This window comes from Vipera berus (genome assembly GCF_964194415.1).
Source record: "Vipera berus genome assembly, chromosome: 4".
NCBI classification, from domain to species: Eukaryota; Metazoa; Chordata; class Lepidosauria; order Squamata; family Viperidae; genus Vipera; species Vipera berus.
Window position 1 is genome coordinate 3,134,163 of NC_138206.1, and position 21,165 is coordinate 3,155,327.

At 45.5% G+C, this 21,165-nt stretch overlaps 1 protein-coding gene across 1 annotated transcript in view; it reads right to left on the reverse strand.

Moving 5' to 3' along the window:
* Positions 1-1,236: 1,236 nt before the first annotated feature.
* Positions 1,237-21,165, reverse strand: part of ARHGEF17 (Rho guanine nucleotide exchange factor 17) — a 123,865-nt gene continuing 103,936 nt past the window's right edge. Inside the window, exons 12-21 of the mRNA XM_081327788.1 lie at positions 20,039-20,112; positions 18,125-18,318; positions 15,946-16,184; positions 12,879-13,128; positions 10,359-10,445; positions 9,082-9,149; positions 7,624-7,772; positions 4,277-4,451; positions 2,799-3,056; positions 1,237-1,507 (exon numbers count right to left, since the gene is read on the reverse strand). Coding sequence (XP_081183914.1) covers positions 1,332-1,507; positions 2,799-3,056; positions 4,277-4,451; positions 7,624-7,772; positions 9,082-9,149; positions 10,359-10,445; positions 12,879-13,128; positions 15,946-16,184; positions 18,125-18,318; positions 20,039-20,112 — 1,670 coding nt within the window. The 3' untranslated portion in view covers positions 1,237-1,331. The remainder of the gene's footprint in view (positions 1,508-2,798; positions 3,057-4,276; positions 4,452-7,623; positions 7,773-9,081; positions 9,150-10,358; positions 10,446-12,878; positions 13,129-15,945; positions 16,185-18,124; positions 18,319-20,038; positions 20,113-21,165) is intronic.

Here is a 21,165-nt window from a genome sequence, read left to right on the forward strand (position 1 = left end):
GAATTCCCCAGCCAACATGGCTGGACTTCCTCTCCCAGAATCCCCCAGCTGGCACGCCTCCAGAAGTTCCAACACTGGAAGTTTTGAAGCGATTGGACAACCATTTATCTGAAGTGGTAGAGGGCTCTCCTGCAAGAGGCAGGGGTTGGACTAGAAGACCTCTAAGGACCCTCCCAACGGTTACTCTATTATTCTGACTTCCACTCCCAGCGTTCCCCAGGTGGCCAGGGAATTCTGGGAGTTGAAGTCCACCCGTTTTAAATTGACCCAGGTTGAGAGAAACCAGTCCAAGCCCTCGTTAACTGTCTCTACCCACCATTTCTTTTGTCCCAGTCAGTCCTTGATAAACACACACACACACACACACACACATTTCAGCTATTCTGGGGTGACTCCACCGCCACAGGCTGTAACCTCTGGTACGCGCTGAGGCGACTTCTCCTGTTGCCGTAAAGCAAGGACTTTAACGGGTATGATGATTCAGACGAGGAAACGTGCCATAAGCATCTTCAGCCCTCTCGTTTCACTCTTGTGGCCCCAAACAGCCCCTCTTTGCTCCAATCAACAATAAATAAAGGTTATTTTACACATAAGAACACACGCGCACCCACGGGCAAGCAACATACTCCCCCCCTCGAGTTATCGGTAGCCTGGCGGTGAGGGAAAGGAATCCCTAGATCGTGGTAAAACGGTGAATCGGAAGATCCTGGCGTGCAAAGGGTCAGGAGGTTAAGGGTGGACTTCTGCTTTCGGACCTCCTTTGGAAAAGCACGTGGGGGAATCAAAGTCTGGATGGAGAACAGATTCCTGGAACGAGGTCTAGATCTCGTCAAAGCCCCCTGAGATGGCTTAGAAGACCATCATCGACACAAGGTCCAATCCCTCGGGGGACGTGGCGCCAAATCGTTTCCCCAAAGAGGACTATCCCCTCGTAAACGGGGCCAAAGGTCCACCTTCGGGCCTTCCCACGGGGCCTCCGCGTGACAGCGTGGCCACCCTCGGGCCCTCCTCCAGCCTCTCGCACCCACAGGCCCATGCGTGCGCCTCCCCGTTACACTTAGAGACAGCGGTAAGCGCGAGGCGTGCAATATGGACGTGCGTTCTAAGGGGGTTGGTCGGCAGGGCGGATCGGCGACAATCCACCTCAAGGCACGGTGCCCCCCGTGGGTCCGGGCGGCAATCACGCGTACGAGACGGAGGACGAGGCACAGCTAAAGAAATTCAGCCGTTCGGGTGGGAACGGCGAGGACGGGAGTTTGGCTCTCTCTCTCTCTTTCTCACTCTCTGCCTCGCCCCACAATGAGGGGGTGAGCGCCCCGTTCTGACCCACATCAGACCCTCCAGAGGAGGAGGTGGTTGGTGCTGTCATCCCGGCCCACCGTCTCGCTGCTGTTGGTGAGCCGGAAATCCTCGTAGCCGTCTCCACCGCTGACCACCAGCATTTTGGACTTCGATGGCCGGTGCCGCGTCGAATCCCGTTTGTCCGAGTCGCTGGATTTTTCTGTACCTGTACGGGGAAAGGTGTGTGTGTGTGAGAGAGATGTAGTTGATCAAGATGCAATTCTGTAACCAGCTAACCTAGATCTATCCGAGGAAAACCGAATGCCCCGTAGGGGCAGTCCTCGGCTGACAATTCATTTAGTGACCGCTCGAAGTTGTGACGGCTCTGAAAAAAGCGGCTTGTGGTGATTTTTTTTACGACCGTTGCCACCTCCCCCTGGTCACGTGATCAGAATTCGGAGGCTTGGCAACTGGCGTGTACTTATGACGGTTGCGGTGTCGCGTGAACCCCTTTTGCGACCTTCTGATAAGCAAAAGTCAACGGGGGAAGCCAGATTCACTTAACAACCGTGTTACTCGCTTAACAACCGCAGCGATTCGCTTAACAACGGTGGCAAGGAAGGTCACAAAATTGGAGCAAAACTCACTTAAGAACCGACTTGCTTAGCGGCAGAGATTTTGTGCTGAGCTGTGGTTGTTAAGTCAAGGGTTACCCGTAATTTGAGGTTTGCTAATTATGAATATTCATGCTTGCATTGTTTATCCCCTGCGCATCTGCAGGGCTCTCATTTTTTCCTCTTTTCTTGAAATGTATAAATCTCAACGTTTCCTTTCGTGTGTAAGACTTCCTCTGACTATTTTCTGGAGGGAAATAACCTCCAGTGTGCATTGTTAAAATAATAAATACAGGGAATCCTTGACTTATGACCACAATGGACCCCAGTTAATGTTCCTAAGTGAGAAATTCAGTAAGTGTGTTCTGTCCCATTTTACGACTTCAGTTGCTAAGTTGGTAATACGGTTGTTAAGTGAATCTGGCTTCCCACATGGGCTTTGCTTGTCAGGAGGCTGCAAAAGGGGATCACGTGACCCCGGGGCGTTGCGACCATCGTAACTATGAGTCAGTTGCCAAGCGTCCGAATTTCGATCACGTCACCGTGAGGATGCTGCTGCGGTCGTAAGTGTGAAAATGGTCGTAAGTCGTTTTTTTTTTTGGTGTGTGCCATTGTAACTTTGAAAAGTCACTAAGTGAACTGTGGTAAGTCGAGGACTGCCTGTACTTCCATATGCCTTGACAATTGGTTTTTTGGATCCTGTGTTTTGATTCCATACAACCTTTAAAAGGTGAATAAAGGCAAGCCATAAAATTTCCTTTTCCTCACCGTCGTAATTTCGGTTGCTATTTGAGGCCGTCATTAAACAAGGACTCCTTGCACTGAATCCATTCTAGAGTAGATCCAATCTCGCTCAGCCTCTGATCTGCTCTAATCACCTTGAAAAGATCTTGGCCAGCTCACCTGCTTCTCCTGGCAAGGGAAAAAGGGCATTAAATCCCTCGGGCAGCTCGATGGACGTAAGGAATCGGACGTGACCGGTGTGGCCTTGGGAAAGTCCGACAGGGAGAGGAGGGGTCTTCAAAGCAGCGCTGTTGCCTGCGATGGGGAGGGTCAGCACGACCCCCGCACTGGTGCCGATCCAGAGCAACTCTTTGCAGGCCAAGAGGGAAGTGATCCTCAAACAAGCCGCTTTGTGTTGCCGGATGATGGCGTCCGATCCTACAGCCGGGGAAGAGACGAAGGTTATAGAAGTCTTTGGGTTAATTGTTCAAGTGGTCCTCAAAAAAAAAAAAAAAAATCAGAGCCAGGAATGATGGTTTGTCTGGCCTTTGTTTCTCTTCCTGTCTGGAAAATCGAGGGGGTGGTAGTAACCACACGGCTGAATGCAGCGCCTTTTTGAAAAGTGCGCTTGCAAACACCATCCTGGCTTGTTTGTCTCCACTTTTGTGGACATACCCCATGCTGTGTTCCTCTGCTCTCTGGAGAAATAAAAAATCCAGAGCAGCATTCATTCATTCATTCATTCATTCATTCATTCATTCATTCATTCATTCATTCATTCATTCATTCATTCATACATACATAAAGGTAAAGGTTCCCCCGCACATGCGTGCTAGTCGTTTCCGACTCTAGGGGCCGGTGCTCATCTCCGTTTCAAAGCCGAAGAGCCAGCACTTGTCCGAGGACATGGTGGCTCAATGTGCTAGGACGCTGAGCTTGTCGATCAGATGGTCGGCAGTTTGGCCGGTCGAATCCCGAGTGCCGCGTAGCAGAGTGAGCGCCTGTTACTCGTCCCAGCTTCTGCCAACCTAGCAGTTCGAAAGCACGTAAAAATGCAAGTAGAAAAATAGGGACCACTCCGGTGGGAAGGGAACAGCGTTCCGTGCGCCTTTGGCGTCTAGTCATGCCGGCCACATGACCACAGAGACATCCTCAGACATACATACGTACATACATACATACATACAGCTTTGTTCCATATGTCATCCATTTGGTAAACTCACAAGATTTGTTTTTCTCGCTATGTGTACGTACACATCCAAACTAGACCGTGCTGTTTCTCTAGGTCATACGTGTGTGTGTATGTGGGTATATGTATTACTAGCACTAGTACTAGTACTACTACTACTACTACTACTATTGTTGTTGTTGCTATTGTTATTGCCAGCACAGGTGGACTTCAACTCCCAGAATTCCCCAGCCAGCACAGGTGGACTTCAACTCCCAGAATTCTCCAGGCAGCATGCTGCTTGGGGAATTCTGGGAGTTGAAGTCCACCCACCTTCAAGTGGCCAAGGTTGAGGAACACTGTCTTGGATGGGAGTGTTTCCAGCCACTTCATCTCGTAAAGACATACACGCATGCTCACACACAAACACACACACACCCCGCAATCTCATGCGAGGAGCTGCAATGGCACCTGATTTCCAGGGCCTTACCTGCCAGCATCTTGTGGACCGGAGGGGTGACATCCACTTCAGCCAACTGATCATAACTGGCAGGATGATAAAGCCGGACCTGGGCGCTCCCTTGGAGGGTGACCCAAATCCCGACGCTGGAGGTCACCAGGCACGTCACACTGCGGGTGCCGTCTTGCCCGACCACAAATGTGTGCTGGGAAGGAGAGCAGAGAGACCTGGTTGACTTCTCATGAAGATACTCGCATCCTTTACAAGTACTCCTCAACAGAATAGAACAGAATAGAGTAGTGTAGTGTAGAGCAGCGCAGGGGAGGGGAGGGTAGACTAGACTATAATAGAATAGAATAGAATGGAATAGAATAGAAAATATGGACTGGAAATAGAATGGAATGGAATAGAATTGAATAGAATAGAATAGTATAGAATAGAATTACAGAATATAACATAATATAATAAAATAGAATAGAATGGAATAGAATAGAAAATATGGAATGGAAATATAATATAATATAATAGAACAGAACAGAACAGAACAGAACAGAATGGAATAGAATAGAAAATATGGAATAGAATAGAATAGAATAGAATAGAATAGAATAGAATAGAATAGAATAGAATAGAATAGAATAGAATAGAATAGAATAGAATAGAATAGAACAGGAACAGAACAGAACAGAATAGAATAACAGAGAAGGGACCTTGGAGGTCATCTAGCACAGGGCTTTTCAACCTTTTCACCCATTGTACCACTTTTAGGAGATGGCAACATCTGAGTACCACCAGTCGCCTAGCAAGGTGTCAAAAACTTGATGACCAAAAAAAAAAAAAAAAGAAAAAAAGTGATGAAGTACAGGTAGTCCTCAACTTACAACAATTTGCTTAGTGACTGTTCGAAGTTACAATGGCCCTGAAAAAAGTGCCCCCCAAGCCACAGCCGAGCAAGACACCTGCCTGCCCGCCCGGCGGCGCTCTTCCTCCTGTCCGAGGTTTTCATGGCTGTGAGCATTTCTGTTGAGGATTGGCAGTCGGGGTGGGATGGGGGGTGTGTTTGGTTTTTATTTCCCCCCCCCCCCCGTCTGCTGGGTGGTTGCAGCAGGTTTTGGTCACTTCACGTGACCCTGGGACACTGTGACCGTCATACATATGAATCCGTTGCCAAGCATCTGAATGTAAATCACAAGACCCTGGAGATGCTGCAACATTCCAGCTGATTGGCGCTTCTTCTGGGCTCAGAAGCGCCAGGATTGGTGCTGAGCTCCATCTGGATCCTGGCGCTGATCCTGGCACTTCCGCTGAGCCCCGACAGCCCTGCAGCTCCAGCCGTCTCTCGCTCAGGCTTGTGCGGGGCTGCCACCGGTTCAGCTCATTCCCCTCCCCCGCTACCACTTTTCTAGGATGGCCGCGTACCACCTGCCAGGTGCCAACGTACCACAGGTGGTACCCGTACCGCTGGTTGGAAAGCCCTGATCTACTCCAACCGCCTGCTCAGGAAGGAGACCCTATGCCATTCCAGACAAGTGGCTGTCCAACGTATGAGCATTTGTTTTGCAACCGTTTGAAATTATGACAACTGCTGGAAGAAGTGAGTACAAGGAGTGCTGGACTTACAGCAGTTTGTTTAGTGTCCGTTCAAAGTTACGACCACACTGAAAAAAGTGCCCTGTGACCGTTTTCCCCGCTTACGACCACTGCAGCATTCCCACAGTCATGTGATCAAAATTCAGACACTTGGCAACCGACTCGTATTCATGACGGTTGCAGAGTGCTGGTGTGTGTGTGTGTGTGTGTGTGTGTGTGTGTGCGCGTGCGCTTGTGTCATGTGATCGATCCGCTTTTGCGACCTTCTGACAAGCAAAGTCAAAGGGGGAAGCCAGATTCGCTGGACAGCTGTGTTACTAAATTAACGATCCTGTTAACAACGGTGGCGAGGAAGGTCATCAAATGGGGCAAAACGCGTTTGATAACTGTCTTGCTTAGCAACAGAAATGTTGGGCTCAGTTTTGGCTGTAAGTCGAGGACTAGCTGTACATGTTTCTCTCTCCAAGCCTTTGTTTTGCTGGGTTTCGTACCTGCGGACTATTTCATTTCCCCTCCCAACAACAGGCACCCAAAGATCAAGCATGCAGGATCTGGAATCCAGTGGGAAGATGGTGTTCTGTCCCAGCCTATGTGAGTCCTTGTGAACTCACAAGGACACACCCCTCTTTTAACAAGTAGGCTGGAAATGCAGGAAAAACAAACCCCTTTTATTATTATTGACAGGCCTGCAAAATGTCCCAAAAGCAAAGGCAAACAGAACACGATTCAATCGGAGGATTGTCCACAGGCCAGGCGAACAGAACACGATCCCACGAAACCTGAGTCCTTCGCAAAGGGTTGCCTTCAGCAACCAGCACCGCCCACACCTTCCCTTTTTATTACGCAGCCCCCAGGTGTAGCTTCTCAAGGCCTTCTCCTTCGCCCTTGGAGTCGCCCCATTGCCTCCCTCTGTCCTGCTCTTGCTGCCTGTCGGCATTTGCAAGCGTCTATGACCGTGGTGGCGAACCTATGGCACACGTGCCACAGGTGCCACACACAGCCCTCTCTGTGGGCACGCATCCTGTCGCCCCAGTCCTAGGCCCTCAGATGGTTTTTATAAAACCTTTTCGCTTGAGGCTTCCACCACCATGTGCAAAAAAAAAAGGTTCGATCAATCAATTTCAACTTCTCGCGGGGAAAAAAAAGATCTCGCAAAGTTGGAATTGATTGACTTTTTAGTCCCACCCAGTCTGCCGTTACCACTGAAGCCATGCCCCCTGATAGGGCACGCCCACCCAACGGGCCACGCCCACCCACTGTGCCCCAGCTACCCAGCTGCCAATGAAACATAAGTGGGTTTTGGGTTGCAGTTTGGGCACTCAGTCTCTAAAAGGTTCGCCATCACTGGTCTATGATGTCTTCCAGCTGTGAGTCCTCAGAGTCTGACTCAGCTTCCTAGCACAGCTGGGTCTCAGCCTGAGGAGGAGTGGAGGGGCCAGGCTCTTCATCAGATTGTAAGTTCTGGAGCTCCTCAGAGCCTTCCTCCTCCTCTGATGGCTCTCCAGGCCCCTCCTCCTCCTCCTCTGATTCCCAAGCTGCCGGGCCCATTGGTTGGCACGGAATCACAACAGATGGATCCTGCTCAAAAACCTTATGATTTCCACTTGTACGTGTTAATTTTAGAAGCCCAAAGTCAGCTATGGGCACGGGGTCTCCAACCCTATCACCACTGATCTCCTGGTTCCCCAAGACCCCTTGCAAAACCTGGAGGAACCTACTTGCAGGTATCCACCTGGTGCTGACGTTGCCTGCAGAAGCTGGTGGAGCTAGAATTGGCCCCTTCTTACCTCCTGAAGCAGCGTGGAAGTCTTGAGGATAACGATTCGGTTCTGGCAGCCACACCAGAGCTTCCCGCCCACGGCCACCATCTTGGTTACGGGGCTGCCCGGAGAGCCCAACAAGAGAGACTTTGAGTTGTGAGAATCCCAAAAGCGTCCTGGAAGAGAGAAAAGGAGAAAGGCAACCTGCGTTTTGCTTCTTCACGGAAGACGCCTCGCTATTTGGGCGATGTGGCCGTGAGAGAAGGAGAGGCAGAGTCAAAAGAGGAGTCAGCCTGGAATCCCTTCGTAGCCACAAGGGAACTGCTCCGTTCAACCTTCCTTGAATACAGTCACCCCTTAGCTAACTCCTAGCAGGCGCTAACCTTTAGTTGAAAAGATTCCTTGTGCGTAGGCTTCATAGCGATAAATCAGTTTGCAGGTAGCCCTTGACTTACACCCCATCGTTTAGTGACGGTTCGAAGTTACAACGGCCCTGAACAAAATGACTTATGACCGCCTTTCACACTTCCGACGTGCCGTATCGCCACGGTCACGTAACCCTTTTGTGGTACAAGCTATTGTGGAAGTTTATAACAATGACACTCCTACAAGAGCCTACGGGTATTGTGTGAATGCCGCCACAATCTTTTCTCGCCCCCCCCCCCCACACCTTCTCCAAATGCTTTGGGGTTATTTAGGATATCGGCCAGAATCTTGGGTTATACCTAGTCCTCGATTTACAAGCACAAACTGAGGCCAAAATTTCTTTCGTTAAGCGAGACAGTGGTTAGATGTGTTTCGCCCCTTTTTACAACCTTCCTCGCCTGCGTGGTTAAGTGAATGGCTGCAGTTGTTTAGTTCGTAACACGGTCGTCAAGCGAATCTGGCTTAACTTTGCTCGTCAGGAGGTCGCTAAAGGGGATCACGTGACACACACACACACACACACACACACACACACACACGGGGACGCTGCGACCGTCATAAACACCAGTCAGTTGCCGAGTGTCTGAATTTTGATCCCGGGACCGTGGGGATGCTCGGAAAGATGAAAAATAAGTCGTTTTTTTTTCTTTCTCCCAATGCTGGTTTAACTTTGAACAGTCACTAAACGAATGGTGGGAGTGGGGTCACTAAACGAGGCATTATCCATTCCCAAAAAAACCAGCAAGAGGGTCTGACCTGGGGAAGCGATTCTGCCATCACCGCTACTCAGTGTGATGGATAGGATTCACACGTGCTTCCAATTTTGCAAGGTCACCCCTCCCCAGCTTTGTGGGATTGCCAGCCCCAACTTTCTCAACCCCTCCGGAACAGGAAAGCAGAAGTGGCCAGGGCTTTGCTGAGTGGGGGTGTGTGATGGGAGGTGTAGTTCTGCGGGGGTGGGAGAAATAGGAGAAAATATATCCTTGGCCACTTTCGGAGCCAAAGCACCAGGAAAGGCCGGGTGTCCTTAAGTGGCAGGTGTATATTCAGCCTTTTTACCTGCCTCCCTCTGATAGGCGATCAGCTCTCCATTGGCCAGGGACACGAACACCTGGTTATCAAGATACCTGTGGAACGATAACAATGATTTTAGCGAATTGATATGCTTCCCAGCTTCCCCTATAATTCTGGACAGTTCTATGTATTAACAACTTTATTGATTAGCCCTCGGGCCATATCAAAGTGCCAATTTCCAGCAGAAATTGTTACTCAAATTTGATACAAGCGATTTAAAATGGAATTTGATAAAATACAATTAAAAATGGAATTAGAATAAAATACGATGGACAGCTCTATGCTATTCCACCTTTCCTCTCCCCCCACTCTGAAATAAATTACAATAATGTGGAGGGGTGGGGAAAGAAACCACACATTTTACGTCAGATAAAAGCGGGCTGCTCGGAAACCCATTCACACACGATAGGATGGTAGCCAGAACAGCAGTGAAAAAAATAATTCACCTCTGCTGAATCGTCAAGCCTGGGTTGTGTTATCTCCAATACATTCCTAAATGCTTTTATTCACTGATCGGCAATAATCCATTCCCACAACTGAAATTGCAAAGGTTTAAGGAGAAAAAAAAATATCGTAGACTCCTAAGTTTGAAATGGACCTCGGAGGTCACAGAAGCATAGTCTCCTAGGGTTGGGACCCTGGAGGTCACAGAAGCATAGGCTCCTTGGGGTGGGAAGTTGACCCCGGAGGTCACAGTATCATAGACTCCTGGGGCTGGAAGGGACCTCGGAGGTCCTTTGGCCCAAGTTAGCAATCCCCTCAAACCACACCAGCCAAATCCTTGTCCATTCTTGGCCTGAGATCCTCCTGGAATGGCGGCCCTAAAACGCCCAGAGAAGCGTGTTCATGGGAAGGAGAATCATTCAAGTCATGAAGCAGCCCAGACTTTCCTTCCTCCCCCCCAGATCCAATCGTGATCGCTTGTCCCATGTTCAAAACATCTTCTAAACCGGGACTCTTCAAACGTGGTCCTTTTAGGACTTGTGGACTTCAACTCCCAGAATTCCTCAGCCAGGCACGCGTGCCTGGCTGAGGAACTCTGGGACTTGAAGTCCACAAGTCCTAAAAGGGCCAAGTTTGAAGAACCCTGTTCTAAACGCTCCATCCTTCACTAAATCTTTTGGTCTTTACACTTTTCTATTCCTTCCTTTACCGCGTGCAGCAAAATTGGGACTTCTCCTTAAATCCGCACGGGATATCAACCGGTCCGGCGTAGTGGCGCATGGGGTACGTGTGTACCCTAAATGTGCTTCGACACTTACAAAATGCAGGTGACAGAGGCCGAATGTTGCATCTTCAGGCTGTTCTTCCGGTTGCGAATGTTGTCTGAAGACTGATAGACGTGGATGCTGCAAACCAAAGGGGAGAGACGTGAGGTCCGGATCCGGAGGCAACTCAAGGCAAAAAGGGCATTGTGCTGATTTAAGAGAGATGACTGATGAAAAACTGTACTAGACTCGTGGGGAGGAGGAGGGGGAAGAGGAGGGGGGGGCCTGTGGGGTCGTTGTTGCTCTCTGAGCTTGGCTGATTTCTTGCAGATGTTTCATTACCCAACTAGGTAATATCATCTGTGCAGGAAGGAAGGAAGGCAGGAAGGCAGGAAGGCAGGAAGGCAGGAAGGAAGGAAGGAAGGAAGGAAGGAAGGAAGGAAGGAAGGAAGGAAGGAAGGAAGGAAGGAAGGAAGGAAGGAAGGGGGCTGTGGGGTCGTTGTTGCTCTCTGAGCTTGGCTGATTTCTTGCAGATGTTTCATTACCCAACTAGGTAATATCATCTGTGCAGGAAGGAAGGAAGGCAGGAAGGCAGGAAGGCAGGAAGGCAGGAAGGCAGGAAGGCAGGAAGGCAGGAAGGAAGGAAGGAAGGAAGGAAGGAAGGAAGGGGGCTGTGGGGTCGTTGTTGCTCTCTGAGCTTGGCTGGTTTCTTGCAGATGTTTCATTACCCAACTAGGTAACATCATCTGTGCTAGAAGGAAGAAGGAAGAATGGAAGGAAGGAAGGAAGGAAGGAAGGAAGGAAGGGAGGGAGGGAGGGAGGGGGCTGTGGGGTCCTTGGTGCTCTCTAAGCTTGGCTGGTTTCTTGCAGATGTTTCATTACCCAACTAGGTAACATCATCTGTGCTGGAAGGAAGGAAGGAAGGAAGGAAGGAGGAGGAGGAGGAGGAGGAGGAGGAGGAGGAGGAGGAGGAGGAGAACTACTGAGGCTAACGTATCAGGGGAACAATATCTACACCTCAGAATCCCATATTTGTAGCTCAGGATTGAACTGTGGGCTCCTTGCTGCTCTGTGAGCTTGGTGTCAATGCTGCAAACACTGACATGTTTTTGCACTGACAATATAAGAGGCAGCCTTTTGCTTTAACTGTTTGGCTTTGAATCACTAAAGCGCCGGAGGAATTCAACCCGGATGTTTTGAGAAGATAAGAGCCGCTTCAGAAGGGAAGTGAAACTTCGTGTGTTAAACTAATTGGTGAAAGTGATTTATGACGTGTAATTAAAGGAGGGAGATTCTGTATGATACTGATGTGTTAAGGGGAGGAGAATTCAGATTCTGGCATCCATCCATGAGTGCTGATGCTCCGTTCTCATTACTATAGACTTTTTTGGAATAAACTATCATGCAGTGTTCTTTGATCTGTCTCATTAATCGGAACCATCATACTTGCTTGATTTCTTGCAGACGTTTCAGTACCCAACTACGTAATACCCTCAATGCGAGTGGCTTGCCCTGTCGGTGCTGGTGGCGGTGTTCTTCGTGGTTCCTTGATTAGGCTGTGGTTACAAGCTCACTCCCACCAACACTGACAGGTCAAACCAGATGTATATAAAAGTGTATATAAGGAGAAAGGGCAAACCCCACTTGCTTCCAGCACTGATGATGTTACCTAGTTGGGTCATGAAACATCTGCAATAAAACAGCCCAGCTCAGAGACCACCGAAGGCCTCAACTCCGACCTACAAATATCTCTTCCACGAACAGAGTTAGCCAAACGATCGCCCGCTGGCTCCCAAGCAATGAAAGGAATTATATTTATATTAAATCATTTTCAAGAGCTCTCAGAGCATCCTGTGACCTCAGAGCAGCCCAGCCAATGAGATGGAGCAGGGGTCTTCAAACGTGGCCCTTTGATGACTTGTGGACTTCAACTCCCAGAATTCCTGAGGCAGCATGGGGGAACTATGGCTCCTTCATGACTCATGGATTTCAACTCACAGAATTCCTCAGCCAGCATGGGGGAACTATGGCTCCTTCATGACTCGTGGACTTCAACTCCCAGAATTCCTCAGCCAGCATGGGGAAACTATGACCTCTTCATGACTTGTGGACTTCAACTCCCAGAATTCCTGAGGCAGCATGGGGGAACTATGGCCCCTTCATGACTTGTGGACTTCAACTCCCAGAATTCCTGAGGCAGCATGAGGGAAAATTTGGCCCCTTCATGACTCGTGGACTTCAACTCCCAGAATTCCTCAGCCAGCAAAGGGGAAAGTTTGGCCCCTTCATGACTCGTGGACTTCAACTCCCAGAATTCCTCAGCCAGCGTGGGGGAACTATGGCCCCTTCGTGACGTGTGGACTTCAACTCCCAGAATTCCTCAGCCAGCGTGCCTAGCTGAGGAATTCTGGGAGTTGAAGTCCATCAGTCCTAAAAGGGCCAAGTTTGAAGACCCCTGGGATAGAGAGCCTGCGGGGAGCCCTCTTTCTCATCTGGACACTCAAGAAAAACAGGGGTTCTGGCACCACCCGTTAGCCCCAAACCTGGAGGGGTGCCAGGGCAGGGTGTCCTTACCAGCCATCCTCGGTGCCCAGCCACATGGAGCTTTGATAGGCCTCGGGATCCACGCTCAGCAGGTCTTCGAGACTGGCCCTGGTGAAAGAGCCTTGACTGGAGCGCCTCATGGCTCGGCCATCCATGGGGCTTTCGCCGATTTGGTTCTGGGCGAAGGGGCGAACGATGGGAAGGAAGCTACCGGGGTCCTGCTCCTCTTCCGAGCTGGTGGTCTCGGCCGTCACATCTTTGGAACTGGGGCTCTCCTCATCTGGCAAAGGAAAGAGGACAGCAAAATATGGGGATTCCTCGACTTACAAACATTTGCAAACATATTTAAGTGGACCATCGCCTAAACAGGAGCCAGCCGGGTGCTGCAGCTGCCAAAACAGCCAACACAGTGCTGGGCTGCATTAACAGAGGGGTACAATCAAGATCACGTGAAGTGTTAATACCACTTTACAAGGCCTTGGTAAGGCCACACTTGGAATGCGGCGTCCAGTTTTGGTCCCCACGATGTAAAAAAAGATGTTGAGACTCTAGAAAGAGTGCAGAGAAGAGCAACAAAGATGATCAAGGGACTGGAGGCTAAAACATATAGGGAACGGCTGCTGGAATTGTGTATGTCTAGTTTAATGAAAGAGAAGGACGAGGGGGGACATGATAGCAGCCTTCCAGCATCTCAGGGGCTGCCCCAAAGAAGAGGGAGTCAAGCTATCCTCCAAAGCCCCTGAAGGCAGGACAAGAAGCCACGGATGGAAACCGATCAAGGAGAGAAGCAACCTGGAACTAAGGAGGAATTTTCTGACAGTTAGAACAATTAATCAGTGGAACTCCTTGCCTCCAGAAACTGTGAATGCTTCAAAACGTGAGGTTTTTAAGAAGAGACTGGACAGCCATTTGTCTGAAATGGTACACGGTTTCCTGCCTGAGTAGGGGGTTGGATTAGATGACCTCCAAGGTCCCTTCCAACTCTGTTATTCTATTCTATTCTATTCTATTCTATTCTATTCTATTCTATTCTATTCTATTCTATTCTATTCTATTCTATTCTATTCTATTCTATTCTATTCTATTCTATTCTATTCTATTCTATTCTGTTCTGTTCTGTTCTGTTCTGTCTATCCACTCCTTCCTTCCTTCCTTCCTTCCTTCCTTCCTTCCTTCCTTCCTTCCTTCCTTCCTTCGAAGTACATCCAATTCTTTCAACTATTCTTCATAAGATTTTGCTTGCAAGCCCATCACCACATTCACCGCTCTTCTCTCCGCTTCTCCTGGTGCCTCATATTCAAGAGATTTTGGTGGAGCAGTGGGCTAATGCCTCCTTAAGTAACACCAGCTGCCTGCAATTAGTGCAGGTTCGAGTCCCACCAGGCTCAAGGTTGACTCAGCCTTCCATCCTTCCCAGGTAGGTAAAATGAGGACCCAGATTGTTGGGGGCAATTAAGCTGACTTTGTAATAATGCCGCTTGGGGGGTGTGTGAAAGCCCTAATAAGCAGGCATATACATAGAATGAAGGCTACTGCTAAATTTGTAAAGCCGCCCTGAGTCTTCGGAGAAGGGCGGGATATAAATGGAATTAAAATAAAAATAATAAAAAAAAATTTGGAAAACCCACTTCCTCCACACTTTTATTCCAGAATACAGGGTGGGTTATTGCAAATTGCTTAAAACCTCTCTCCCAAATCCAGAATCCTTCCTTGAAAGACTTCCTAGGAAGTTTTAACTTCCTAAATTCGCAGCTAGCACGTCCTCTAGCAGGAAAATTGGAGAAGTCCAGTCCCCACCAACTTTAGCAGACATCAGCTTGGGAAAACTAGTTTATAGCTAAACAGGAAGTTATGCCTGGAGATTTTTTTTTAATGTGCTGCTATTTTTAAAGGGCTGCTATAATAAATGCTTCATTCTGTTTTGAAAGATTGGGGCCGCTCCTTTTAACAATATTAATAATAATAAAAAAATTGTTTTTAGGAGGGAGCATTGTTATATGGATGATGGTTTATTCCAGTGCGTTGCTTATTAATAGGATATCGCATCGCACCATCTAGACACTGGCTACAGCATTAATATAAACAATAACAAGCTCCCATTCGGTGCAGAATACGTCATATTATTCCATCTTGGTTCTAACAACGCTGTGATTCTCAAAGTGGATAAACAAGGGCAGCTTCCAGGGAGCAAAAATATTTGGACATTTTGCTAGGTAATAAAATGCCTGTTTCTTAGGAACAGAGAGACAACTGAATTGTTTGTGCTGAAATGCTTCCACGCTGCTTTATCAAGTACTTGCTAGGGGGAAAGAAAGAGAGAAAAAGTTGGATTTTTAAAACGTTTCTTAAAGCAACCAAGTCTTGGTAGAAGAAAATGGGCTGAAAAAACAACTCCGTGTGTGTTTGTGTGTGATTGTGTGTGTGTGTGTGTGTGTGTGTGTGTGTGTAACGGGACTTTTGCAGTACAGGTAGTCCTCGACTTACCCCCACAATTGAGCCCAAACATTTTGGTCGTTAAGTGAGACATATGTTAACTTGGCTCCATTTTATGGCATTTCTTGCCACAGTTCTTAAGTGAATCACAAGGTGATCACTAAAAACCAACATGGGTTTGTCAAAAACAGATCATGCCAGACAAATCTTATTGCATTCTTTGACCAAGGGTTTCCTGCCTGAGCAGGGGGTTGGACTAGATGACCTCCAAGGTCCCTTCCAACTTTATTATTATTGTTGTTGTTGTTGTTGTTATATTACTACTATTACTACTACTGCAGTTGTTCAGTTAGTGACATAGTTCTAAAATTAATCTGGCTTCCCCACTGATTTTGCAAAAGGGGATCACGTGACACCCGGGGACACTGGAACAGTCATAAATACGAAGCATCTGAATTTTGATCATGTGACCCTGGGACATTGCAACCGTCATAAATACGTGCCAGTTGCCAAGCCTCTGAATTTTGATCACGTGACCACGGGGATGCTGCAATGGTCGTAAGTGTGTCACTTTTCCAGCACTGTAGTAACTTTGAACGGTCACTATATGAACTCACTTCACAGCTCGCCGTGTCTTTTCTTTTTCCAGAAACAGACAACTCACTTGTAAAACTGGAGATGGTGGAGTGGCTTTGAAGGGTGCCCGAGGGACTTGGCGAGGACTCGTCGTCGGTGTCATCGCTGTCAAACGGGACGAGTTCCTGGCCGGTGATATCCATCGGCTCCAAGATCTCCAGAGAAGATCCAGAAATGGAGATGTGCAAACATGGTTGAGGGGGAGCCTCATCCAGGGTGGGGTTTGGTAGCTCTGAGGCTGGGCTGGCCAGAGAGACGGGGCGTTCCCTAGGAAAGAAGGCGTTGTAAAAAAGAAAAGTGAGTCTGCTACACGTTGAATTTTAGGTTTAATTTGCTTTTGGATCCTATTCTATTCTATTCTATTCTATTCTATTCTATTCTATTCTATTCTATTCTATATTTTCTATTCTATTCTATTCTATTCTATTCTATTCTATTCTATTCTATATTTTCTATTCTATATTTTCTATTCTATATTATTCTATTCTATTCTATTCTATTCTATTCTATTCTATTCTATTCTATTCTATTCTATTCTATTCTATTCTATTCTATTCTATTCTATTCTATTCTATTCTATTCTACTCTATTCTATTCTATATTTTCTATTCTATTCTATTCCATTCCATATTTTCTCTTCTCTTCTCTTTTCTTCTATTCTATTCCATATTTTCTATTCTATTCTATTCTATTCTATTCTATTCTATTCTATTCTATTCTATTCTATATTTTCTTTTCTATTCTATTCTATTCTATTCTATTCTATTCTATTCTATTCTATTCTATTCTATTCTATTCTATTCTATTTCTATTCTATTCTATTCATATATTTCTGTTCTATTCTATTCTATTCTATTCTATTCTATTCCATTCCATTCCATTCCATCTTATTTTCTCTTCTCTTCTCTTCTCTTTTCTTTATTCTATGCATATTTTCTTTTCTATTCTATTCTATCTATTCTATTCTATTCTATTCTATTCTATTCTATTCTATTCTATTCTATTCTATCTATTCTATTCTATCTATTCTATTCTAATTTTCTATTTCTATCTATTCTATTCTATTCTATTCTATTCTATTCTATCTATTTTCTATCTATTCTATTCTATTCTATTCTATTCTATTCTATTCTATTCTATTCTATATTTCTGTTCTATTCTATTCTATTCTATTCTATTCTATTCCATTCCATTCCATTCCATTCCATTCCATATTTTCTCTTCTCTTCTCTTCTCTTTTCTTTTATTCTATTCCATATTTCTATCTATTCTATTCATTCTATTTCTATTCTATTCTATTCTATTCTATTCTATTCTATTCTATCTATTCTATTCTATTCATCCATTCCATTGCATATTTTCTATTCTATTCTATTCTATTCTATTCTATTCTATTCTATTCTATTCTATTCTATTCTATTCTATTCTATTCTATTCTATTCTATTCTATTCTATTCTATTCTATTCTATTCTATTCATCCATTCCATTGCATATTTTCTATTCTATTCTATTCTATTCTATTCTATTCTATTCTATTCTATTCTATTCTATTCTATTCTATTCTATTCTATTCTATTCTATTCTATTCTATTCTATTCTATTCTATTCTATTCTATTCATCCATTCCATTGCATATTTTCTATTCTATTCTATTCTATTCTATTCTATTCTATTCTATTCTATTCTATTCTATTCTATTCTATTCTATTCTATTCATCCATTCCATTGCATATTTTCTATTCTATTCTATTCTATTCTATTCTATTCTATTCTATTCTATTCTATTCTATTCTATTCTATTCTATTCTATTCTATTCTATTCTATTCTATTCTATTCTATTCTATTCTATTCATCCATTCCATTGCATATTTTCTATTCTATTCTATTCTATTCTATTCTATTCTATTCTATTCTATTCTATTCTATTCTATTCTATTCTATTCTATTCTATTCTATTCTATTCTATTCTATTCTATTCTATTCTATTCTATTCTATTCTTGAGTGTACTCTACTCTACACTGTGCTATTCTATTCTAAATAAATAAATAAATAAATAAAACATGGCCCGAATATATTTTTTCTGAACGAATGAAAACCAAAGCTCCCCATTGACCCCTCCTTCCTTCCACAGCGGAACCCTTGCAAGCCCCCCCAGAGATTCCCGAGCAGAGCCCACCTCGGAGGGAGGCTGGCACGGCCGGTACCTGTAGGTCCTCTTGAGACCTGGCACGGAGGCGATGCACAGAATCCGGGCGGAGCAGACGGCAATGCAGGCCTCCACAATGGGCTCCTTCCGGATGCTGAGAAGACACACCTGCCCCACGTAACCGTCGCTGTTGCAGACCCAGACCTCGTAGGCGTTCTCCGGGTGGTTGTGGCTGGGGGAGGCGCAGGAGAACTGGGGGGGGGGGAAAGCAAAACAATTCTCCCTCAAGGTCTTCGTTGGCAGCAGGCAAAAGAGGGGAGGGGTTTCCTGCACAGGCCCTCTTTAAGCTAGAGTTTCTCAACCGCGGGAACTTGAAGGCGGGTGGACTTCAACTCCCAGAATTCCTCCGCCGGCAATTGAATTCTGGGAGTTGAAGTCCATCAATCTTAAAAAGGATGGGAAACACTGCTCTAAACTGGGGCTCTTCAAACTTGGCCCTTTGATGACTTGTGGATTTCAACTCCCAGAATTCCTCAGCCAGGAATGCTGGCTGAGGAATTCTGGGAGTTGAAGTCCACAAGTCATGAAGGGGCCATAATTCCCCCATGCTGGCTGAGGAATTCTGGGAGTTGAAGTCCACGAGTCATGAAGGGGCCATAGTTCCCTCATGCTGGCTGAGGAATTCTGGGAGTTGAAGTCCACAAGTCATGAAGGGACCATAGTTCCCCCATGCTGGCTGAGGAATTCTGGGAGTTGAAGTCCCAAAGTCATAAAGTGGCCATAATTCCCGCACGCTGGCTGTGGAATTCTGGGAATTGAAGTCCACAAGTCATGAAAGGGCCAAGTTTGAAGACCCCTGATATAGTTGGTCATAAATGGTGATCACATGATCCCAGGACAATGCAACTGTCATAAAACACATACTAGGTGCAAGCACTTGAATTTTGTCCACATGACCCCAGGGATGCTGCTACAACAATCCTAAGGGCAAAAAAACTGGTTGTAAGTCACTTTTTTTTTACTGCCAATTTAATTTCACACACTCACTAAACAAATGGTTGAAAGTCAAGGTGTAGGTGTACTCAAACCTTTACATTCTACTTGAACAGCCAGTTCTGAGATTTAGGGAGACAGAAGCAAAGTTAGTCATGAAGTAGCTACGTCATTCAGTGGCAGCGCAATAAATCCAGGGAGTTCCATTAAAGGGTCTTTAAAACACTTGGCCCGTGAAAAGAGTAACTCCTTAATATACCACCAATTTTCTGAAATGGTATAGGGTTTCCTGCCTGAGCAAGGGGTTGGACTAGATGACCTCCAAGGTCCCTTCCAACTCTATTATTTTCTTTTCTTTTTTATTCTCTTGTGTTCTATTCCATTCCACTCCATTCCATATTTTCTGTTCTGTTCTGTTGTTCTGTCCTGTCCTATCCTGTCCTATTCCATTCCATTCCATATATTCTATTCTATTCTATTCTATTCTATTCTATTCTATTCCATTCCATTCCATTCCATTCCATTCTATTCTATTCTATTATTTCCATTCCATATTTTCTATTCTATTCTATTCTATTCTATTCTATTCTATTCTATTCTATTCTATTCTATTCTATTCTATTCTATTCTATTCTATTCTATTCTATTCTATTCTATTCTATTCTATTCTATTCATATATTCTATTCTATTCTATTCTATTCTATTCTATTCTATTCTATTCTATTCATTTTCTATTCTATTCTATTATTTCCATTCCATATTTTCTATTCTATTCTATTCTATTCTATTCTATTCTATTCTATTCTATTCTATTCTATTCTATTCTATTCTATTCTATTCTATTCTATTCTATTCTATTCTATTCCATTCCATTCCATTCCATTCCATTCCATTCCATTCTATTCTATTCTATTCTACCGCAGACCTTGTAGCGAGAAAAGAACAACCTTGGGTTGGATTGAAAAAGCTTGCACCTACTTGCATCCCACTCCGTGTTTTCATAATGGGAATTGCCTTCAGGAACTCAGGATCCAGACAGTTTTTGTTAGAAGCTGGATAATCAAAGAGAAATAAATAAACATTGCAGCCTTAGCTTGAAACATAACACCGATTTTCAGTTTTACAATACATTTTAAAATTTCACAGAGAGTCAATAGCTCTTTATTTTTATCCTGCCTTTATTATTTTTTTATATATAACTCAAGGCAGTGAACATACCTAATACTCCTTCTTCCCTCCTCTTTTCCCCACAACAACAACCCTGCGAGGTGGGTTGGGCTGAGAGAGACTGATCGGCCCAAAGTTCACCAGCTGGCTTTCATGCCTAAGGTGGGACTAGAACTCACAACTTCCCGGTGATTGGCCCAAAGACAACCAGCAGGCTTTCATGTCTAAGGCGGGAGTCGAACTCACCGTCTCCTGGTGATTGGCGGAAAATCCCCCAGCCAAACTGCCTCTCCATAATATACTAGAAAACCACAATGTCCACGGTATTTTAGCTCACGTCTTCACTTATTTGACTTTTCCATTGCATATTTTACCCTTCTCTCCTTTTTTTTTATCTCTCCTCGTTTCGTTTTTTTTTAAAAGTGTAATTTTTAAAAAAAAATCTAGCAAACTTGTAGCATCATCCAATCAGTTGCCGATGCCAACCTGCAGTGTCACAGCGAAAGCCTAACACTAACTGGAGTAGATTAAAAGCTTTGCCGCTTTTTCCAACCCTGCAGGTCACCCTACTGAAAACCCCCCAAAATTCTCATAGAGAGTGCACGAGCAAATAGATTTGGCTTCCAGGAATTCAGACTGAATCCAATCCCTGTTCACAGAAAATCAGCATGTCGGGGAGCAGACGGCAGGCTAATTTTCACAGTGAGGGGCTAGCTTTCTACCTGCGGGGTGTGCAGGTAAGGAAGAGCATCACATTGGGTATTTAGATTTGAATTCAGATTGAATCCAATCCCTGTTCACACAAAATCAGCATGTCGGGGAGCAGACGGCAGGCTAATTTTCACAGTGAGGGGCTAGCTTTCTACCTGCGGTGTGTGGAGGTAAAAAGGAGCATCGAGTTGGCTATTTAGATTTGAATTCAGATTGAATCCAATCCC